Source organism: Scyliorhinus canicula, chromosome 2, assembly GCF_902713615.1.
Source record: "Scyliorhinus canicula chromosome 2, sScyCan1.1, whole genome shotgun sequence".
NCBI lineage: Eukaryota > Metazoa > Chordata > Chondrichthyes > Carcharhiniformes > Scyliorhinidae > Scyliorhinus > Scyliorhinus canicula.
The window spans coordinates 146,388,619-146,412,443 of record NC_052147.1 but is presented as its reverse complement, the minus strand read 5'-3'; the positions used below and the strand labels follow the sequence as shown (position 1 = coordinate 146,412,443).

The following is a 23,825-nucleotide window of genomic DNA, read 5'->3' as shown; positions in this document are numbered from 1 at the left end:
CGGCATCGCGGGCTTAACGAATTTCGTTAAGCCCGCTTGCCAGAGTTTGCGACGGCTGACGCGTCACATGACGTCAGCCGCGCATGCGCGGATTGGAAGACTCCAACCCGCGCATGCGCTGATGACGTCACCGCGAATGGATACAGCGGGGCGGCGGAAGGACAAAGAGTGCGCAGGGTAAGTACCTGCTGCCCGCGATCGGTGCCCACCGATCGCGGGCCCATGGCACCCTTGGCACGGCCGTGGTACTGCCGTGCCAATCGGTGCCATGGTTCCCAAGATCGCAACTTTACGGTCGTTTTTACGAACGGTCAGACCAGGTGTGTTTGACGTTCCTAAAAACGGTCGTAAAGGGCTTGGACTTCGGCCCATCGGCCAGCTGAGAATCGCTGCTCGCCGTAAAAAGACGGCGGGCAGCGATTCGTGTCGGGAGGCGGGCGTGGGGGGGGGGGGAGAATAGCGGGAGGACGTCAGACCAGCGTGGCCGTAAAAATTTACGACCCCCGCTATTCTCCGCACCGCCGTGAGTGCGGAGAATCGCCCCCCATGTATGTTTGACCAGGTTCTTTCCATAAATTTCTAAACCTTTGTCTGTAGGCTTCAGGCACTAGTTCATATGCACCTAAGATGGATTTTTGTACCTCCTCATATGTCCCCGATACCTCCTCTGATCGTGATGCAAACACTTCACTAGCCCTACCTACCAACTTTGTTTTAATCAGTAATACCCAGATGTCCTGTTGCCATTTCCTTTGTTTAGCTACCTTCTCAAATTACATTTAAAAGGCTTCTACATTCTTCTCATCAAACATTGGCAATGCTTGAATATATTTAAATAGATCCCCACCAAGCCTTCGACTGTGAAGCTTTTGCTCTCTATCTTCATCATTATCCTCAGACTGTACATTTCTCTTTACCTCCGCCAATTTTGACTGACTTTCACGTTTCATGGCCAGTTTCTGAAGTTCAAAGTCTCTCTCTTTTCCTTTTTCGTCTCTCTCTTTTTTTTTTCCACCGGTCTGTACCTCCCTTTCTCTCGCTTTTTGTTCTGCTGAGGCTATTCGTTCTTTTCCCTTTCTTCTCGTTTTCTTTTCCCCTGATGTATACCTCCCTTTCTCTTTCTTTTTGTTCTGCTAGGGCTATTCTTTCTTTTTCCCTCATTTCATATTCAAGCTGCTTTAATTCTTTTCCATGTTCAAGCTGCTTGATCTGTAATTGAATTCTTGTCATTTCCAGTGATTCTGACTGTGTCTCAGGCAATTGTAAATGCCCAGCTACCGCCGCAATTACCTTTTCCTTTCGTATTTTGCCCTTTTTTAGTCTCTGTTTGTAAGGTGCTGCGTGTGACCTTCTCCATCCCCAAAAACCTCTGAGCCTTTGAAAGAGCCATTGTCCTCAACACACTCCCCATTTAAACTCAAATACAATGCTTGAAAAGCAAACACAAATTTGGTCACACCTCACTGTCTTTAAGTTCACTAAGGCGACGCCAACCCAATCAAAGAAGATAGACTTTTATACCACGAGCCCCCAATTTGTTATGGCCAGGGTTTAGAAAACTCCAAAGTATATTATCGAGTTCACCTGACACATAACTATTTATTGCTTTTGGTTACGATGAGCACATGAGCCTGCCTTTCAGATGTTATTCAACAGACTTCTGAGACGCTTTTAATCAAAAAAACAAGCTTTATTCTAAGAATTTACTTAACATATTTAAAAACACATACAGTAAGAACTTTTAGCAACTACAACCATGAAGACCCCACAGCGCTACAGTAATCTATGTATAACCCTTAATTAATTCCCTCTCAACTGTTCCAATTCAATAGCAAAAATGTAGTCTGGAAACAGCTTTTAAAATGAAGATAAAGAAACACTTATTTCAACCTGTGCAGTTCAAAACCAGTCCAAACTCAAAGCAAAAGTAAAACCCAGAGCCAAAGCCCAGCTCCACCCACACAATGACATCACTGAAGCCGTGTGATAAGACAAAACATTTCTAAAAGGGTCAGTCCCAGTCAAAATGTCTGCCATGATCAGAGCGGCTGGAGCCGCCACTGTCATCGTCTCTCCTACGGAGCTACATGAAGCCACTGAGCCCGTTGATGAATTTCCATCTGCAGGTTTCTTACCTCCAGACCTTTTTGACATTTTTCACAAATAGGCTCCTTATATCTTCAGATGGGTAGAGTTTATCCACCAAAATGGACAGCACGGTAGCATAGTGGTTAGCACAAGTGCTTCACAGCTCCAGGGTCCCAGGTTCAATTCCCGGCTTGGGAAACTTTCTGTGCGGAGTCTGCACATCCTCCCCGTGTGTGCGTAGGTTTCCTCCGGGTGCTCCGGTTTCCTCCCACAGCCCAAAGATGTGCAGGTTAGGTGGATTGGCCATGATAAATTGCCCTTAGGGTCCAAATTGCCCTTAGTGTTAGGTGGGGTTACTGGGTTATGGGGATAGGGTGGAGGTAGGGTGCTCTTTCCAAGAGCCGGTGCAGACTCGATGGGCCGAATGGCCTCCTTCTGCACTGTAAATTCTATGAAATTCTATGAAAATACCCCGGGAGCTGGGAAAAAAGGGCCAAAAAACAAGTGCCCTGGTGGGAGCTACCTAATGCCCAACCTCTCCCTACATGCCGTCACTGGAAGTCCAGATAATCAGGACTGTTTATCAAAATGACGAAAAAGGAGAGAATTTCATTCTGAATTGAGTTGAAACCGTTAAGTTCTTTCGGTTCACTTCATGAGGCCATTTCAAAGGGTTGTTAAGGTTGCTGGGGAACGATGTTTAAGGCGACGGGGTCTGAACAAAAACCTACTTCGCAACAAGTGGTTGGACCGCATGTGAACCCCCAGACACAGCATTGCAATACCTAACCCCGGCCCTCCCACAAATTGACACACCCATAAATAAGACCTCGGTGCAAGAGATTCATCTTCATCTCCCTCCTTCAGTTCTGACATTCTGCTCTCACCCCATTAGGCACCGCCCCCTCCATACCCCCACCAAAGCCTTGGAAGTTCCTGAGACTTGTGAATGAGCACAGAATGTTTCGCAGTGGGCATGAGTAAAGTTATTTCCCTGATTGAAAGGCCTTTTCCACCAATGTCAAAGAAGCAAACTCAAATTCGCACAATTCTGCAACGAGGAAAGGAACTGGACGAGATGGGCAGGCTGGGTCACAGAGCGGGTGTCAACAGCCTCCTTGAGCCAGGCCCTGCCTACCCCAATTGAACCTCGACCCTTGACCTGCTGTGTTTCCAATTTGTTATCCCAGTCAGAAACTCAATGTGTTCTTAATCAGTGAAGATTTCTTCCTCTCTGGCATCCTGTGTGCCTCTGGGGCACCCATTTAAAATTTGCCGCGGTCTTAAAGCTAGTGTAATGCTGTGTTTGTTGATTCACTCGACAGACGGGGCTTTGCCGAGGAGCTGGAGTTTGAGGACGCGTCCGTCGACCTGGTAACATCAGGAGCAGCAGCTCATTGGTTTGATATGGAGAAGTTTATGAAGGAGGTTGAGCGGATTCTAAAACCCAAAGGCTGTGTGGCTCTGTATTGCTACCGACTTCCCTTTGAATTACATTGCAATGACTGCACCGAGCAGCTGACCCAGATTGTCCAAGACGTGAGTTGGTAATTGGGACTAACTGGGAATGTTTAGTCATTTCAACTGCAACAGAAAAGGATTCTTCTCGGTGTAATTGTAGAGATTTCCAAACTGTAAATGCAATGGATTAAAGAAAAAAAATATCATCGTATAACAAACGTATTACATACATGGTACGACTATACAGTCGTTTTCTATATAAATAACAGGAAGAAATATACATTTTGAATTCAACCCAGACATTATGCGATTAAACTGTACACTTGTGGTACGCATCTTGCTAGAGTGGCTAATATTTACTGATTGTGACAGATACTGTAGATTAACAGAAAAGAAGGAGAACCCCCCACTCCCCTGTCATGATAGCCCCAGCAGACAGCACCTCAGGGTGAGGCCAATCAAAGGCCTGGTCTGGGGACCTTGTCCTTCGCTTGGGGCATGTTGCTGTAGAGCTGCTTGTGGATCCTACGCCCCCATTATATCGTACACCTGTTGTTTTACCTTTGTTATGGGTGCTCCTTCCTCCCCTCCCGCCCACGCTCTCTTCTTCCCAGTCCCTCATTTCTAGTTCTCCTTCCTCCCTTCCCCCCCAACACCCTCTCTGCTCCCTCTCTCCCTGTCCCTTTGTAGTTCTCCCTCCTCCCTTCCCCCACCCTGCTCGCCCTCTCCACCCCACTCGCTCACACACATTTGCTGGTCCTCAAGGATAAACTGTTTCCACGTGTAGTCATGATGTGGAGATGCCGGCGTTGGACTGGGGTGAGCACAGTAGGAAGTCTTACAACATCAGGTCAAAGTCCAACAGGTCTGTTTTGAATCACTAGCTTTCGGAGCACTCTCCTTCCTCAGGTGAATGAGGAAGATTCACCTGAGGAAGAAGCACTGCTCCGAAAGCTAGTGATTTAAAACAAACCTGTTGGACTTTAACCTGGTGTTGTCAGGCTTCTTACTGTCAACGTGTAATGGGATCCTTCCTCTGACCCCTGGATGGTAAATTTAATTGTTTCTAGTTTCAGGAATTCCTCTAGGTCGGTCAGCCAGTCTGTGGCCTTGGGTGGCGCTGCCAACCTTCACCCAAGCAGGAGTCTCCGGAGGGGTATCGGGGAGGCGAAGGCCAGGGTGTCGGCCCCTCGCCCCATGAAGAGCTCTGGGTGCTCAGAGTCCGACAGCTGCCACTAAAGGGCATGGCTCCACCTTCACCCCCCCGTGACCTTGGACATGGTCTCAAAGAAGGCAGTCCAGAACCTGATCAGTTTGGGGCAGGATCAGAACATGTTGGTGTGGTTGGCCGGGTCCCGCTGACAGCACACTTATTTGTCCTCCACCTCTGGAAAGAAACCGCTCATGCATGTCCTGGTCACGTGCACCCTGTGCACCATCATTAGCTGCGTTAGGTTTAGCCCTGTGCATGAGGTGGAGTTTACCCTATACAGTGCTTCGCTACAAAGTCCTCCCCCTATCTCTGTGCCTAGTTCTTCCTCCCATCTTTCTCGTGTCTCGTCCAGTGGGGTCCTTACCTCTTCTAACAGCCATCCATATATATCACCACATTTACTGTCCTCTAATTCATCTGGCGCTAACGGTCTGTCCAGTAAGGTGTGTCTGCATTGCTGAGGGAATACTGCGCCTTCCTTGCGGAGGAAGTTTCATAGCTGCAAGTACCAGGGCTCAATCCCTTTCGAAAGCTGAAGCTTTTCTGTTAGTTCCCCAGGGTCGCTATTCTACCATCTTTGTACAGGTCCCTTGCTGTCAGTACCCTTTCATCCTTTCACCACGTTTTGTAGGTGGCATCTATTTTCGCTGGGATGAACCACAGAATTCATAGAATCATAGAATTTACAGTGCAGAAGGAAGCCATTCTGCCCATCAAGTCTGCACTGGCCGTTGGAAAGCCCACACCTTTACCCCAACCCCGTAACTCACTAACCCCACCTAACCTATTTTTTGGACACTAAGGGAAATTTAGCATGGCCAGTCCACCTAACCTGCACATCTTTGGACTGTGGGAGCACCCGGAGGAAACCCACGCAGACATGGGGAGAACGTGCAGACTCTGCACAAACAGTGACCCAAGCCAGGAATCGAACCTGGGACCCTGGTACTGTGAAGCAACATTGCTAACCACTGTGCTACCGTGCCAGCCCCATCTATGGCTTCTGCAGATGGGGCCACAAGAGACATGTCACTAAGTTTGTGGTGGTGCCTGAGCTGGTTCCAGGTCCTTTGTGTGGCTACTATCACCAGGCTCCTTGAGTACTTGCTCAGGGGGAATGGGAGTAGGGCGGTGGCCAGTGCCCGAAGGAACGTTCCAATGCAGGAGGTCTTCTCCATTCACACCTCTTCTGCATCCGGCTCTCCCAGCCACCCCAGAATCCTTTCTGCCTTTGCTGTCCAGTGGCAGAATAGGAGATTCGGAAGGGCCACGCTTCCCATGTGCCACACTCTTTGTCGGATGGTTTTGCGGATCCTGGGGTTCTTTCCAGCCCACACGAAAGCTTATCCGTCATGATGAAGAAGGATTTAGGGATGAAGATCGAAGAGCTCTGAATATGAAGTGGAACCTTGGCAGCAGGTTCATTTTTATTGTCTGCACTCTTCCCGCCAAAGAGACCGGGAGCGAGTCCCACCTCTAGGTCCCTCTTCACCTCATCTACTGGGCTAGACAGGTTCCATTTATGCAGCCGTGCCCAGTCGTCTAGGCCCAGGCTACCTTGATCCCTCGGTATCGGAACTTAGTTTGAGCCAGTTTGAAAGGCAGTGCTCCCAGCTCTGCTTCCCCCACCCATCCGCGGGGCTTCACTGGGAAGATTCCGCTCATACTCAGGTTACGTTTGTACCCACTTCCGGTGGCGGCTATGAGGGAGTAGGTCGCACATTTGGTGGTTCCTGTCTCGGTTGGACTTTTGGACCTTCCCCCCGACATTTTTGCGCTTTTGAGCGCGGAACTGGAAAGCAATAATACTCAGGCACAGGACCCATACAAAATTGTATGGACCTAAGAAGCCGGAGGGACTGCAAACAGCAGAAGAAGTGGCCGAGTAAGGGCACAGTGGAGGCTGTGAGAGGGACCAGCATGGCTGGTGTTCAGAGCAAGGAGCCGACAGCCCAGCCCAAATGGAGCAGGTGCTGCAGACTCTGCAGGAGGGCTTTTTGGCTCTGAAGCGTGACAACTTGGAGCCACTTCAGAAGTCGATTGACCGGATGGAAAAAAGGCTGGATGATCAGGCTGAGAAGCTCCAGCAGTTGGAGAAGTCAGTGGAGGAGCAGGCTGACTTTCAGGCGATGGCAGATGTGGAGATTCGGAGGTTGAGGGACCAGCAAAATGTGCTTCTAGAAAGGCTGGAGGACCTTGGACAACAGATCTCGTCGGCAGAATGTGAGAATCGTCGGCCTCCCGGAGGGGGCAAAGGGGCTGGGCGCTGCCGTGTATGTGGAGGCTTTGTTTCAGAAGTTGCTGGGGAACAAGGTGTTCCCACGCCCGCCGGTGATCGACAGGGCACAGAGAGTGCAGGTGAGGCAGCCGCGACGAGGGTGTCCGCAAGGGCTGAGGTATGGCTATCGGACATGGCGAGCTTTCTTGGCCTGGAGAAAGTCAAGTTTGCCTTGAGGGGTTTGCTACCAGGGTTCGCCCGAAGGTGGCAGCCATTTATTGACTTCTTCGAAGAGGAGTAAGCGTCAGCGGTGGGCGGGGGGGGGGCTAGGGTATAGTAGAGTAGAGTCGGGGGATATTGAAGCAGGTCCGTGCGTGAACAGAGCCGTGGTTTGCACTGTGTTTAATTTGTGTCTTGACTTCGTCTGTTTTTGTACTGTACAATGTCACTTTTTCTATATGCCTAAAATACCTCAATAAAATTGTTTGTTAAAAAAAAAGGTTATTTTTGTACCTCATGAAGGCTCTAAACTCCTTCAGGAGTTCCATTATCTTACCCATGCCAGCTAGGGAGTTCGAGACTTCAAGGAGCAGGTAATCCACATGGAGAGAGACCCTGTGTTCCTTGTCTGCCCTTTGGATGCCTCTCCACCCATTGGCTGATCTGAGAGTGATGGCTAGTGGCTCAAATGCCAGAGTGTCCTCTCTGCAGAACTACCTTCCTAACCATGGCTACCTTTCCCCCTCGCCCCAAATAAACAGGTAATCAACTTCTCCATCTCCTTGAAAAGCGCATTTGGTAAAAAGATCATCAGGCACTGATAGATACAAAAACCATGGTAACATATTCATTTTAATCGCCTGCACCTGACCTGCCAGCAACAGAGGAAGGCCATTCCCAGTCAAGCTAGTAAGATAATACCTACGGAGCCCCGCCCCCCAGTCCCGCGCCACCTGCACCCTCAGATATCTAAAGTGGTTCACCGCCCTACGAAATGGCAGTCCCTCCCCCTACCCCTGGCCCCGGGGCACCACAAAATATTCACTTTTGTCTAAATTTAATTCATACCCCAAAAAGGACCCAAATTTTCGGAGCAGCTCCAGTATACGCCCCATCGGAGCACTCGGCTCTGGCACATACAATAATAAATCATCCGCCGACAAAGACAGTCTATGTTCCATATGCCCCCCCACCCTCCCCCCGCGCACTATTCTAGAATCCATTATCAAAGGTCTTGTAGAAGAGCACTTAGAAAACAGTAGCAGGATTGAACAGAGTCAGCATGGATTTATGAAGGGGAAATCATGCTTGACAAATATATTGGAATTCTTCGAGGGTGTAACAAGTAGAATTGATGAAGGGGAGCAAGTGAATGTGGTTTATTTGGACTTTCAGAAGGCTTTTGACAAAGTCCCGCATAAAAGATTATTGTGTAAAATTACAGCGCATGCGATTGGGGGTACTGTATTGTGATGGATAGAAAACTGGTTGACAGACAGGAAACAAAGAGTAGGAATTAATGGCTCTTTTTCACGTTGGCATGCAGTAACTAGTGGGGTACTGCAGGGATTGGTGCTAGGATCTCAGCTATTCACAATATATATTACTGATTTAGAGGAGGGAGCAAAATGTCATATCTCCAAATTTGCAGATGACAGCAAGTTGGGTGGGAGGGTGAGCTGAAAAGAGGATGCAGAGATCATTCAGTGTGATTTAGGCAAGTTGAGTGAGTGAACAAATGAATGGCAGATGCACTATAATTTGGAGAAATGTAAGGTTATCCAATTTGGTAGCAAAAACAAGAAGACTGACTATTAGCTTGGTATGGTTCCTGCTCTGCCCAAGACCGCAGGAAGCGACAAAAAGTCATGAATGTAGCCCAGTCCATCATTCAAGCCAGCCTCCCATCCGTTGACTCTGTCTATAATTCCCGCTGCCTCGGAAACACAAGCAGCATAACTAAAGACCCCACGCACCCTGGACATACTCTCTTCCACCTCTTCCGTCAGGAAAAAGATACAAAGTTTGAGGTCACTTACCAACCGACTCAAGAACAGCTTCTTCCCTGTTGCCATCAGACTTTTGAATGGACCTACCCTGTATTAAGTCAATCTTTTCTCTTGTCAAAGGCCTTCTGGAAATCTAAATAGATCACATCCAATGGTTCTCCTTTGTCCAACTTCCTTCTTACCTCCTCAAAGAATTCTAACAGATTTGACAGACGTGACCTCCCCTTGACAAAGCCTATTTTACTCTAAGAACTCCGCTTTAATAATGGACTGTAAAATCTTACCAATGGCCACATTCAGGTTAACCGGCCTACAATTTCCCATCTTCTGCCTTCTTCCTTCTTAAACAAGGGTGTTACATTCACCATTTTACAGTCCTCTGGGACTCTCCCTGCCTCCAGTTATTCCTGAAAGATCACCACCAATTGCTCCATAATCTCCTCAGGTATCTCTTTTAGAACTCTGGGGTGTAGTCCATCTGGTTCAGTGATTTATTCACTTCAAGCCTTTCAGTTACCCCAGAATCTTCTCCGTGGTGATGGCCACTGCACTCGCCTCTGCCCCCCAATTCTCCGAAAGTTCTGTTTTCCACTGGTGTCTTCCATCATAAAGACTGATGCAAATTAACTATTCAGTGCCCCTGCCATTTCTTTGTTTCCTATTATTACTTCTCCAGCCTCATTTTCCAGTGGTCCATTATGTACTCTTGCCTCTCTCTTACCTTTTAAAAACTCTTGATATCTTCTTTTATATAACTAGCTAGCTTACACTCATATTTCATCTTCTCCCCACTTCTGGTTTTTTTCGTTGTCCTCTGCTCGCTTTTAAAGGCTTCCCAATCCTCTGCTTCCCACTAAATTCCAATTGTACCTTTTTCCTCTCTGCCAGCAGCGTGAATGCAATCAATTGGATGGGAGGTCAGGATCGGGTGGGAGGTCAGGATCGGGTGGGAGGTCAGGATCGGGTGGGTGGTCAGAATTGGACGGGAGGTCAGGATTGGCAGGGAGGTCAGGATTGGACGGAAGGTCAGGATTAGACGGGTGGTCAGGATTGGGCGGGAGGTCAGGATCGGCCGGGAGGTCAGGATTGGACGGGAGGTCAGGATTGGACGGGAGGTCAGGATTGGACGGGAGGTCAGGATTGGGTGGGTGGTCAGAATTGGACGGATGGTCAGGACTGGCAGGGAGGTCAGGATTGGACGGAAGGTCAGGATTAGACGGGTGGTCAGGATTGGGCGGGAGGTCAGGATTGGGCAGAGGGCAGGATCGGGTGGGAGGTCAGGATTGGGTGGAGGTCAGGATAGGGTGGGATGTCAGGATTGGGCGGAGGTCTTGATAGGGCGGGAGGTTAATATTGGGTGAGAGGTCAGGATTGGGCGGGAGGTCAGGATTGGGTGGAGGTCAGAATTGAACAGAGGTAAGGATCGGGTCGGAGGTCAGGATTGGGTGGAGGTCAGGATTGGATGGAGGTCAGGATAGGGCGGGAGGTCAGGATTGGGCGAAGGTCACGATAGGGCGGGAGGTCAAGATTTGGTGAGAGGTTAGGATTGGGCAGGAGGTCAGGATTGGGTAGGAGGCCAGGATTGGGCTGGAGGTCAGGATTGGGCTGGAGGTCAGGATTGGGTGGAGGTCAGGATTGGGCAGGAGGTCAGGATTGGGCAGGAGGTCAGGATTGGGCAGGATGTCAGGATTGGGGAGGAGGTCAGGATTGGGCAGGAGGTCAGGATTGGGCAGGAGGTCAGGATTGGGCTGGAGGTCAGAATTGAGGTGGATGTCAGGATAGGACGGGTGGTCAAGATTGGGTGAGAGGTCAGGATTGGGCAGGAGGTCAGAATAGGACGGGAGGTCAGGATTGGGCTGGAGGTCAGGATCGGGCGGGAGGTCAGGATCGGGCGGGAGGTCAGGATCGGGCGGGAGGTCAGGATCGGGCGGGAGGTCAGGATTGGGGGGGAGGTCAGGATTGGGCAGAGGTCAGGATTGGGCAGGTGGTCAGGATTGGGAGGAGGTCAGGATTGGGCGGAGGTCAGGATTGGGCGGAGGTCAGAATTGTGAGGAGGTCAGGATTGGGCAGGTGGTCAGGATTGGGAGGAGGTCAGGATTGGGCGGAGGTCAGGATTGGGGCGGAGGTCAGGATTGGGTGGAGGTCAGGAATGGGGAGGAGGTCAGGATCGGGCAGGAGGTCAGGATTGGGGAGGAGGTCAGGATTGGGCGGAGGTCAGGATTGGGAGGAGGTCAGGATTGGGCAGGTGGTCAGGATTGGGAGGAGGTCAGGATTGGGCAGGTGGTCAGGATTGGGCGGAGGTCAGGATTGGGCAGGAGGTCAGGATTGGGGAGGGGGTCAGGATTGGGCAGGAGGTCGGGATTGGGCAGGAGGTCAGGAATGGGCTGGAGGTCAGGATTGGGCTGGTGGTCAGGAGTGGGGAGGAGGTCAGGATTGGGCGGAGGTCAGGATTGGGAGGAGGTCAGGATTGGGCAGGTGGTCAGGATTGGGAGGAGGTCAGGATTGGGGAGGAGGCCAGGATTGGGCTGGAGGTCAGGATAGGACGGGAGGTCAGGATTGGGGTGGAGGTCAGGATTGGACTGGAGGCCAGGATTGGGGAGGAGGTCAGGATTGGGAAGGAGGCCAGGATTGGGCAGAGGTCAGGGTTGGGCTGGAGGTCAGGATAGGACGGGAGGTCAAGATTGGGGAGGAGGTCAGGGTTGGGTGAGAGGTCAGGACTGGGGAGGAGGTCAGGATTAGGGAGGTGGTCAGGTTTGGCAGGTGGGGGGCAGCACGGTGGCCTAGTGGTTAGCACAACCGCCTCACGGCGCTGAGGTCCCAGGTTCGATCCCGGCTCTGGGTCACTGTCCGTGTGGAGTTTGCACATTCTCCCCGTGTCTGCGTGGGTTTCGCCCCCACAACCCAAAAATGTGCAGAGTAGGTGGATTGGCCACGCTAAATTGGCCCTTAATTGGAAAAAATAATTGGGTAATCTAAATTTATTTTTAAAAAAAGGATTGGCAGGTGGTCAGGAGAGGACGGGAGGTCAGGATTGGGCAGGGGGTCAGGATTGGACTGGAGGTCAGGCTAGGATGGGAGATCAAGATTGGGGAGGAGGTCAGGATTGGGAGAGAGGTCAGGTTTGGGGAGGAGGTCAGGATTGGGTGGAGGTCAGGATTGAGCAGAGGTCAAGATTGGGGAGGAGGTCAGGATTGGGTGAGAGGTCAGGTTTGGGGAGGAAGTCAGGATTGGGCAGCGGTCAGGATCGGGTAGGAGGTCAGGATAGGACGGGAGGTCAAGATTGGGGAGGAGGTCAGGATTGGGCAGAGGTCAGGATTGGGAATGTGGTCAGGATTGGGCTGGAGGTCAGGATTGGGCAGGAGGTCAGGATTGGGCAGCGGTCAGGATCGGGTGGGAGGTCAGGATTGGGTAGGAGGTCAGGATTGGGCAGGTGGTCAGGATTGGGCGGAGGTCAGGATTGGGCATGTGGTCAGGATTGGGCATGTGGTCAGGATTGGGCATGTGGTCAGGATTGGGCTGGAGGTCAGGATTGGGCAGGAGGTCAGGATTGGGCTGGATGTCAGGATAGGACGGGAGGTCAAGAATGGGTGAGAGGTCAGGATTGGGGAGGAGGTCAGGTTTGGGCAGAGGTCAGGATTGGGCTGGAGGTCAGGACTGGGCTGGAGGTCAGGATAGGGTGGGAGGTCAAGGTTGGGTGAGAGGTCAGGATTGGGTGAGAGGTCAGGATTGGGCAGAGGTCAGGAATGGGGAGGAGGTCAGGATTGGGGAGGAGGTCAGGATTGGGCGGGAGGTCAGGATTGAGCAGAGGTCAGGATTGGGCAGGAGGTCAGGATTGGGCAGGAGGTCAGGATTGGGGAGGAGGTCAGGATTGGGGTGGAGGTCAGGATTGGGCAGGTGGTCAGGATTGGGCTGGAGGTCAGGATTGGGCAGGAGGTCAGGATTGGGCTGGATGTCAGGATAGGACGGGAGGTCAAGAATGGGTAAGAGGTCAGGATTGGGGAGGAGGTCAGGATTGGGCAGAGGTCAGGATTGGGCAGAGGTCAGGATTGGGGAGGAGGTCAGGATTGGGGAGGAGGTCAGGATTGGGGAGGAGGTCAGGATTGGGGAGGAGGTCAGGATTGGGGAGGAGGTCAGGATTGGGGTGGAGGTCAGGATCGGGCAGGAGGTCAGGATCGGGCGGGAGGTCAGGATCGGGCGGGAGGTCAGGATCGGGCGGGAGGTCAGGATCGGGCGGAGGTCAGGATTGGGCAGGAGGTCAGGATTGGGCTGGAGGTCAGGATTGGGCAGGAGGTCAGGATTGGCTGGGTCACCACAGTTCTTCAGTCATTTTTCTGTCATGAGGTGGGGGATAGTGGGGGTGGGGGACACTCTCCTTGTAGCTCATATTCGTATCATTTTTTGGCGATCATTATGATGACCAGTTTGCTCTTATATTTCTTGCTTACAGATGTTTAAAACCCTTGGACCCTACCAGAGTGAAAAATGTCATATCGTTCAGAATGAATATAAGGAAATATATCATGCCATAACATTTCCTGATAAGGAAAGGTGAGACCAGATAAATATAATTGATAAACTTTCAGCTAAGATTCAATAAATTGGTGAAGAGGTGCTTGGTGATTATCGCCTCTTAATGACTGAGTTTTAATAACGTCTGCCCCCTTGTTCTGGACTCCCCTCACCAGAGGAAATAGCTTGTCTTTATCTACATTAAACATCTCAATTGACCTCGCAATCTGCTTGGATTATCAATCTGTAACATTCGTTGGGTTCCCAGTTAGTACACTGAGGTATGGCTCTCAGGGTGTGTCTGTTCACATATATCGGAAGTCACATTACTTCATTTTAAAAAAAATGTTTTTTATTGAGTTTTCATATTTTATATATGACAGATTACAAATTATTAGAGAGGAAAAAAAAAAGAAAACACAAAAATTTAACATGAATATTTACAGGTAAGCATCTTCATAACAACAATTGTGGCCGCCCCCTTTAGCCAGCATACATATTTTTTATTCCCCAGTATGGCCGAGGCACATGTTTATAGGCATTCATTTATAGTTTGGTTTTGGGCCTTGGCTTGTCATCAAACCCCCATAACGAGCCCGTAACCCCCCCCCCCCCCGGCTACCTTCCCCCGATTCCCGTCCATTTTCCCGATTCTTGGCCACCCGACTATTCTTCCTCTTGTACGTTGGCCACAAACAGGTCCCGGAACAGTTGCATGAATGGCTCCCACGTTCTGTGGAAGCCGTCGTCCGACCCTCGGATGGCGAATTTGATTTTCTCCATTTGGAGAGATTCCGAGAGGTCGGACAGCCAGTCTGCAGCTCTGGGCGGTGCTGCTGACCGCCAGCCAAACAGGATTCTATGGCGGGCCGATCAGGGAGGCAAAGGCAAGGGCGTCCGCCCTCCTCCCCAGGAATAGATCTGGCTGGTCTGAAACCCCGAAGACCGCCACTATCGGGCATGGCTCCACCCTCACCCCCACCACTTTGGACATAGCCTCGAAGAAGGCTGTCCAGTACTCCACAAGTCTGGGGCAAGACCAGAACATGTGGGTGTGGTTGGCCGGGCCTCTTTGGCACCGCTCACATCTGTCCTCCACCTCCGGGAAGAACCTACTCATACGGTTTCTCGTTAAGTGGGCTCTATGTACCACTTTTAGTTGCGTCAGGCTGAGCCTTGCGCACGTGGAGGTGGATTTGACCCTATGCAGTGCTTCGCTCCAGAGTCCCCACCCTATCTCCATCCCCAGGTCATCCTCCCATTTCCTTCTTGTTGCGTCCAGTACGGTGTCGTCCCTATCTACCAGTCGGCCATACATGTCACTACAGTTCCCTTTCTCTAGGATACTTGCGTCCAGTAGGTCTTCCAGTAGTGTCTGTCGTGGCGGTTGTGGGTACGTCCTTGTCTCCTTTCGTAGGAAGTTTTTGAGCTGCAGGTACCGTAGCTCGTTCCCCCCAGCTAGCTGAAATTTCTCTGTCAGTTCGTCCAGTGTTGCGATCCTGTCGTCCGTGTATAGGTCCCTGACTGTCAGTGTACCCCCGTCCTGTCTCCACCTTTTGAAGGTGGCGTCAGTCAGTGCTGGTTTGAACCTATGGTTGTTGCAGATGGGAGCCTTGTCCGACATTTTGTACAGGCCAAATTGCTGCCGCAGTTGGTTCCAGGATTGGAGGGTGGCTGTCACCACTGGGCTGCTGGAGTGTTTTTTGGGTGGGGATGGGAGTTCTGCCGTGGCGAGGGCCCGGAGGGAGGTTCCCATGCAGGAGGCCTCCTCCGCCCGTACCCACTCGGCTTCTGGCTCCTGGATCCATCCCCTTACTCGCTCGGCTGTTGCCGCCCAGTGGTAGAATTGTAGATTCGGGAGGGCTAGCCCCCCCCTGGATTTTGTTTTTTGTAGGACCTTCTTTGGGATCCTAACATTTTTACCCCCCCATACGAACGCCATGATAAGCTTGTCCAGCACTTTGAAAAAGGCCTTGGGGATGTAGATCGGAATGGATCTAAACAGGAAGAGGAACCTGGGCAGTACGTTCATTTTGATCGTCTGGACTCTCCCCGCGAGGGAGAGCGGGAGTGTGTTCCATCTTTGCAGGTCCTTTTTAACTTCCTCCGCCAGGCTGGTGAGGTTCCATTTGTGGATCCCTTTCCAGTCATGGGCTATTTGGATCCCCAGGTAGCGGAATTTATGTCGGGCTTGTTTGAACGGCAGCCCCTTTAGTGCTGGCCCCCCCCCCCCCCCCCCCCCCCCCCCCCTCTTGCGGGTGTACTGGGAAGATCTCACTTTTGCTCATGTTGAGTTGTAGCCCGAGAAGGCTCCAAACTCTTTCAGGAGCGCGATGATTCCGTCCATGCTGCTTTGTGGGTCCGAGATATAGAGGAGCAGATCATCCGCATAGAGTGAGACTCTGTGCTCTCTACCTCCCCTTCGGATCCCCCTCCAATTTTTTGCTGCCCTGAGCGCGATTGCTAGCGGTTCGATTGCTAGTGCGAACAGCAGCGGGGACAGTGGGCATCCTTGTCTGGTGCCCCTGTGCAGCTGGAAGTATTGGGAGTTGGTGTTGTTGGTCCGTACACTCGCCATGGGGGCGTTATATAGGAGCTTTACCCAAGCGGTGAACCCTGTTCCAAGCCCGAACCGCTCCAGTACCTCTATGAGGTATTTCCATTCGACTCTGTCGAAGGCCTTTTCTGCGTCCAGGGAGACGATCACCTCTTGTGTTCTCTCCCCGGAGGGGGTCATTATCACGTTCAGCAGGCGCCTGATGTTCGCGGTAAGCTGTCTACCTTTGACGAAGCCCGTCTGGTCCTCTGTGACCACCTCAGGTACACAGTCTTCTAGCCTTTTGGCTAGGATTTTGGCCAGTATTTTGGCGTCTGCGTTCAGCAGAGATATGGGTCTGTATGACCCACATTCCGTTGGGTCTTTGTCTTTCTTAGGTATCAGCGAGATTGAGGCCTGTGCTAACGTGGGTGGCAGTGTGCCCCTAGCTAGCGAGTCTGTGAACATCTCCCGCAGGTGCGGGGCCAGCGCTGTCGCGAATTTTTTGTAGAAGTCCCCCGGGAATCCGTCCGGTCCCGGCGCCTTCCCCGTCTGCATGGAGCTAATGCTCTCCATGATCTCTCCCAGTGCTAGTGGTGCTTCCAGATCCCTTTTTCTGCCCTCTCCCACGACTGGTATGTCCAGTCCATCAAGAAACCGGTTCATCCCAGCCTTCCCCGTTGGGGGCTCTGAGGTGTACAGCTCTTGGTAGAAGGCCTTGAAGGTTTTGTTGATCCTCTCTGGTTCTGTTTCCCACGTGCCTCTGGTACCTCTGATTTGCGCAATTTCTCTGCTGGCTGCCTGCTTTCTCAGCTGGTGTGCCAACAGGTGGCTGGCTTTGTCTCCGTGTTCGTACAGGGCCCCGCGTGCCTGGCGGAGTTGGTGTACTGCTTTCCTGGTGGAGAGCAGGTCAAAGTTCCTTTGTAATTCTTTTCTCTCCGCCAGGAGCTCTACGGTCGGGGCCTCGGAGTATTTACGGTCTACCTCCAGTATGGAGTCGACCAGCTTCTGCCTAGCCACCCTTTCCTCCCTATCTCTTTGCGCTTTGTAGGCAATGATTTCCCCTCTTAGTACGGCCTTAAGCGCTTCCCAGAACGTGGAGGGTGAGACCTCCCTGTTTTGGTTGTTCTCCGTGTACTCCGCTATGGCCCGCGCTATCCTTTCGCTGAAGGCCTTGTCAGCTAGTAAGGCACCGTCCAACCTCCATGTGGGGCGCTGGGCCCTTCCCGTCTCCAGCCGCACGTCCATGTAGTGTGGAGCGTGGTCTGATATCACAATTGCGGAGTATTCCACCTTGTCTATCCCTGGAAGCACCGTTTTCCCCACCATAAAGAAGTCAATTCTGGTGTACACGTTGTGTACTGGGGAGAAGAAAGAGAATTCTTTCTCCCCCGGGTGGGCGAATCTCCAGGGGTCTACTGCTCCCATCTGCTCCATATAGTGACTGAGTTCCCATGCCATGTTTGAGGTTTTCCCCGTTCTGGGGTTTGATCTGTCCGTCTTTGGGTCCTGTACACAGTTGAAGTCCCCCCCATGATTAGTCGGTGCGTCGCTATGTCCGGGATTTCTGCCATGGTCTTTTGGATGAAGCTCGTGTCGTCCCAGTTGGGCGCGTACACGTTGACTAGAACTACCGGCGCCCCATCCAGGGCCCCGCTGACCATGACATACCGCCCCCCCTGGGTCTGTAATCGTCTTTGTCGCCCTAAACATTGTCCTCTTGCCAATCAGGATCGCCACCCCCCTGGCCCTTGTCCCATAACAGGAATGATAGGTTTGTCCCACCCAGCCCTTTCTTACCCGCAGTTGGTCCTGCTCCCTCAGGTGTGTCTCTTGGAGGAAGACTATGTCGGCCCTCATGTTTCTGAGGTGGGTGAGGACTCTAGATCTCTTCACTGGGCCATTAAGTCCCCTTACGTTCCAGGTGACTATCCTGGTGGGGGGCTTCTGCCCCCTCGCTCCTGTGGGATTAACCATATTTGACCGGTGGACGCGCCCCTGCCCTCTGGGGTTTCCCTTTGTTAGGGGGCCGTCCAGGATGGCCACTATCACTGCTCTCCCCATGCGGTCGGGTCTCTGCGCTCCGGGGTTTCCCCTTGTCCCGGGGGCACCCGCCATGGCCGTCCACTGTGTGTCCGCCACGCGGGTAGTCCCCTGCACTCCGGGAGGCCCCTTCGCCCACAGACCGTACTGGGTGGGTGCTTGCAGCGGTTCCCTGTTTCGAGCCCTTGTTTGTGGCACTTTGTGGCCCTGTTCCTTTTCTGGCCTCTTTTGTCCCTTTGTCCCTGCATTTCCCTTCCCTGGTCTCTCGCACCCCGGGTGTCCCCCCCCCCCCCCCCCCCCCCCCCCCGCTCTCTCCCTTTTCCCCCCTCCCCTGTGTACCCCTCCTTTGCCCCTCTATCCCCTATTCCTGTTCCCATTTGCTCTCCCGACTTTGATGGGTGATCCTCCCCCTCCCCTGCCTGGCGCCTTCCCCCCTGTTGGGGGTGCGCTGTGGCCCTGCTTTGTTGCGTGCCCCCATCGTTAGCTTTCCTGCTAGCACAGTGGCTCCCCTCTCGGAGGTTGCTGTCTCGCTTCTCCTCTCCCTTCTCCAATACTCCCGTTCCCTCGTGCTGGGGCCTGGCCTTCCACCTGGAGCGGTCCCTTGGGCAGTGGGTTGTTTTTTGTTCTGGGTGTTCCTGCCGGGGGGGAGGGGGCTGGCTTTGCCTTGCCCCTCCCCACCCCCCCGTCGGCATGTCGTTTCTCCTTGCCATGGGCCCCTCGTCCCTACCTCCCATGGCGTTTTTCCAGCCCATGCTCCTCGACGAACCTATTCGCCTCAGCAGGGGCTGTAAAGAAATATTCCTTGTTTTGGTATGTGACCCAGAGTTTTGCTGGGTACAGCATACCAAAACGCACTTTGTTCTTGTAGAGAGCTGCTTTCGCTCTGTTGAACTCAGCCCGTCTCTTAGCTATGTCCGCTCCAAGATCCTCGTAGACTCGGATGGCGTGCCCGTTCCATTTGCAGGCTCTATTTTCCTTGGCCCAGCGCAGGTTTGTCTCCCTATCCCGGTACCGGTGTAGTTTGGCTATGACTGCTCTCGGTTGTTCCCCTGTCTTGGGCTTCGGGCGCAGTGACCGATGAGCTCTGTCCATTTCTGGTGGGGTGGGAAAAGTGTCCCCCCCCCCCACTAAGGAGCCCAGCATCGCAGCCACGAATGTTGTGGGATTTCTGCCCTCGATCCCCTCTGGCAGGCCCACTATCCTAACATTTTCCCTTCTCGAGCTGTTCTCCTGGTCGTCTACCCTGCCCTTCAGGCTCCCCTGTGTTGCACCCAGTCTCGCCACTTCCCTCTCCAGGGCCGTGACCCGGTCGCTCATGTCGGTCGCTGCTTTCTCCAGCTCTTTAATGGTTGCCTCATGGGCTTCCAGTTTCTCCCCTTGGGCATCCACTTTCTCCTCCAATCTGGTCAGAGCCTGCTGCACCCCTGACATGGCCCTGGTCACTGCTGCCTGTACTGCGGCCTCTGCGTCTGCTTTCAACTCTGCCTTTATTGCCTGCAGCTGCTCCCTCACCACCTCGGCAAAGGCTGCCTTCCAATTCACGCCCCCCTCTAACCCCAGGGGAGAGGGTACTTGTCTGTCCAGCTCTTTTTGATGCGGCGATACATCCTTCCCGCCGCTTCGTGTGCTGATTCGTTCGCCCGAGCTGGCTTGCCCTTTGCCCCGTTTACTTCCGGTGCCCCCTTTCTCTTGGCTGCCTTCTGGCATTTTTTTCTCCCCCTTCCCTTTCATCTTTTCTTCTCCCCTTGTTTTTCTTTTCCCCCCTTTTCCGCACCCTATTTTTATTTTATTTATTATTATTTTTTTTAAAATTTATTTTCCCCCCCCCTTCTTTCCTTTACCCCTTTATTTTATTTATTTATTTCTTAATTATTTTCTCTCCTCCTCCCCGCTTTTATGCAACTCCTCTCCGATGGGCTTACTTTTGCTGGGAGCGAGTGTAATAAGAGAGAAAATAGTATATACTCCCCCCTTTCTCTTTACCAGTTTTCTTTGGTAAAGAGGTGGGGGTGTTGAAAATCCCAGGAGAAGTCTCTATCCCTCTTCACAGATACTGCCTGACTGGCAGAGTGTTTCCAGCATTTTGTACTTTTTCATTGATAAACGGTTTCTCTTTCTTTCACTCGCCAGAGTTGATGATATTTCATTCAAGCAACATGTGTCAATCTCTTGGATCAAAGGATTCTTCGAATCCTTATCTTACTACCAGACGTTTCGGAAGAAAGATCCAGAACGTGCGAAGGCCTCCATTGAAAGAATGGAGCAAAAGTAAGAGTGATAATGATAGTAGGAATTTACCTTGATCAGCTCACCACCACTAAGGGCTTCAATGGAAGACGAGTTGAACATAATTGTTGAATGGGCCTTGGAGGGGTCAGACTTCTGGACAAGCGTGGGTGGCATTATTCTTTGACAGTCATTTTAAGTGAATAGTTTATGAGGTGAGCATTACGACCCACCGTTCACTGCACCCAAAATCTGGAAAGAACATACAGGCGGGATTCAGTGGAAAAGCCAATCTCACGCCTCAGAATATGGTTGTCAGGGCAATAAGTAATTATTGACTAAAATGAGAGTTTATCAAGTCGCCGATTAGGGAAAGGCTCAATTGTAACTTGGGGAGGGTGGGTTCATGTGTGTTGAGGGGTTGACTGAGGCTCTCCCCCCATCAGCAGTCTGAGGCTTAGGAGATGGGTGTTAAAACCGGAGATGGCAGGAACAGAGAAAGGAAGAAATAAGCATTTTGATAGCACCGATCACGAACCCAGGACATCCCACAGCATTTCCAGACAACATGGTACCTTTGAGGTGTAAAGTTTGTTGGAATGTCGGAAACATGAGAGCCAATCTACAAGATGCCAATGAATGTCAGTAAGACAACGAATAGATAATCTGCTCTGCTGATGTTAGCAGAGAGATCAAGAGTGGCCAGGGCACTGGAGAGAATTCTGAAGCTCTCCTTCAAAAAAAATCTTTTAAATCCACTTGAAGGAGGAGACAGGGCTCAGTGGTTAGCACTGCTGCCTCACGGCGCTGAGGACCCGGGTTTGATCCCGGCCCTGGGTCGTTGTCCATGTGGAGTTTGCACATTCTACCCGTGTCTGCGTGGGCCTCACAACCCAAAGGTGTGCAGTGTAGGTGGATTGGCCACGCTAAATTGCCCCTTAATAAGAAGATGTGGGTTAACGACAGTTCCAGTCATTCCATTTTTGTTTCTTTTCAGTATTCAGCAGGCTATGGGAGCGACTTCCAACGAAACTGTGTTGGAAGCGAAGTGGACTGCTTTCTGCTTACTGGCAAGCAAACCTTGAATGAGGCCTACGGACACCGAGCGACCATGTCTCCCAAGCCAGTCGCATCAAGAAGCTTTCTCCAGTCCCTTAAGTGGGATGTCAAATCTGTTTTTCTCAATGAACCTTTGGTGATTGAACACAAGCAAGATGCACAATTGGATGGGGGTTGGTGGTGGGGGGAGGGGGGAGTTAATCTTCAGAGGGACAGTATATGGTTTGGACCATTGTTGTATGAGGAATTGCTTCCTGCCAGCAGCCTTGAATGACTGCTCTAGTATGAAGCCTGGCCCACTCCCCAAGTGGAACCTCTCCCCTGGGTGACATGCAGCTTTTGCCAAGCAGGCAAGGAGTGTCTCTGAACCTGGCTGGAGTGCTGGTCTGCCTCCCTATTCCCCAACACCGGCTTCAACTGACCCTTGTACCTGAGGCCAGATTCCTGATGCCACCGTTCCACTCTGATCTCTGTCACAGCTGGAGATTCCCAGGCGGAAGGCTTATCATTTCCGGGATGCTGAGAGGACATCCCAGCCGACTCCCGGGAGTCCCCGCATGGGGGCCGACCAAACTGCAGAGGGTTCATTCAGGAAGGAACCAAGCACGTTGAGAGACTTCAATGGGGAAGTTCAGGGATGAGGTCAAGACTTTGGAGGGAATGCAGAAATCTCCCAACAACCCACGAGCCGGTCCTTCAAGCACCACCTGCCCTGAGTGTGGCAGAGTTTGCAGATCAAGCATTGGGCTTATCAGCCATCTCAGCCCATTGAACCAGAGTGGTAGCAAGTCATTCTCAATCTGGAGGAACTGCCTAAGAACAAGCCCTTAACTAAATCAATCAACTACCCAAACCCACCCATCCCCATCCTTTCAGGGACTGTCCAGCTTACTATTATTCACAGGTAAATCATAGTTAATTCATGCAAACTTATATTAAATCTTGATTGTTTGCAGCTTTAGCCATTCTGTTCCAAACATCTTTTACAAATACAGCACACTGAACTCATTCCTTTAAATGTTTTAGTTTTAAATTTGACTGCAAACATCATTTTCTGTGGTGTTGTTATGTTCTGTGAAGTGATGCAGGTGAGAGATGTGACAGATCTGTTTAATAAGCCTCTAAAATGGGACAGAGAAAAGGAATTTCCCCACTGGGACTAATTCAGAGGCATGTTGGGAACAGGAAGTTCTGGAATACTAGACAGATCGGAGTTAATCTCAGCCTGTCTGTCAGTTTTAACGTAGGCAGCCCATTAATACCTTATTTCTGAGTTGGGTGTTGATTGTGTTGACGGTGGGTATGATGAGAACCCGGGCGACGCCATTTTGACTCGTGTTTGAAGAGCCAGATCATCCACTTTTCCTCTCACATCTCCCCCCCTCGTCTCTATCCCATGCAATACCCTGTCCCATTCCACTACCGTCCTCCCCATTCTCCATGTTTGTGTGTATGTGTGTGTGGGTCAGTGAGTGTGAGATGGTGAGAATGTGTGTATGTCTGAATTTGTGTGTGTGAGTGACTACGTGAGTGAATATGTGTGTGTGTGTGTCAGTACTTTACAGAAAAAAGAACAAAAATACAGGAACATCAACGGTCATAATCAATACAATAGTAACGACCACACATGAACTCCAAGCTATTGCCGTGTGTGACAGGGGTCCCAGTTCTATCCTACATTTTTTATGTTGCTGTTCATGTGTATTATGCAATTTTTTGAAGCGGTCTTACTGGGACTCTTAGAGCTTAGTGGCAAGAGTTACACCCAGCTTTACCCACATATTTACAGTCATTGTCAGGACCCTTAACCTCGTTTACAGATTGTCTTTGTTTTGCTGGTGGGGGAGTGGGTCGGGAGTCCTGTTCCCCCCTTAAGTTTTTGAGAGAGGTCAGGCCATGTCCATCTTCCTGGTTTGGCCTGTGTGGGACGGGCTTGTGTCCCCTCCTGTAAAGCGACCCTCCTCCCCCTTCTTGCCGTTTGCAAGCTCCTTTCACCTAGGCGGCGTTCACTACCCACACTTTTCTACCCCCTCATTTCGTAACCCACCTTTTCAGGAACTCAGCCAGATAGCAAGCCATTCGAATGCTCTAGGCTGTGCTGCTGACTTCCAACCTAACAGAGGTCTCAACCTGGCGATCAGTGAGGCAAAGGCCAGGGCGTCGGCCCCTTTCCCTGTCCAGAGCTCTGGATGCTCTGGCACCCCGAAGGCCACCACAGACGGGCACAACTCCATCTCGACCCCCACCACCTTGGGCATAACCTTGGAAAAGGCCGTTCTGAACTCCCTGAGCCTGGGGCAGGACCAGAACATGAGTGTGGTTGGCCAGGCTCCTGTTTTTAGAATTTAAAAAAAATATTAAGGCATTTATATACTTGAAACACAACCAAAACCAAAAAAGAGAACAAGCAGGAAGTCTCATAACAAATGAATAACACCCCAGTGCCCCACCATCTCTGCCATT

At 51.4% G+C, this 23,825-nt stretch overlaps 1 protein-coding gene across 1 annotated transcript in view; it reads left to right on the top strand.

Annotated features, from left to right (window-relative positions):
* Window positions 1-22,380, top strand: part of LOC119959018 (putative methyltransferase DDB_G0268948) — a 47,350-nt gene extending 24,970 nt beyond the window's left edge. Inside the window, exons 3-6 of the mRNA XM_038787568.1 lie at window positions 3,414-3,627; window positions 13,437-13,537; window positions 20,208-20,345; window positions 21,301-22,380. Coding sequence (XP_038643496.1) covers window positions 3,414-3,627; window positions 13,437-13,537; window positions 20,208-20,345; window positions 21,301-21,388 — 541 coding nt within the window. The 3' untranslated portion in view covers window positions 21,389-22,380. The remainder of the gene's footprint in view (window positions 1-3,413; window positions 3,628-13,436; window positions 13,538-20,207; window positions 20,346-21,300) is intronic.
* Window positions 22,381-23,825: the final 1,445 nt, after the last annotated feature.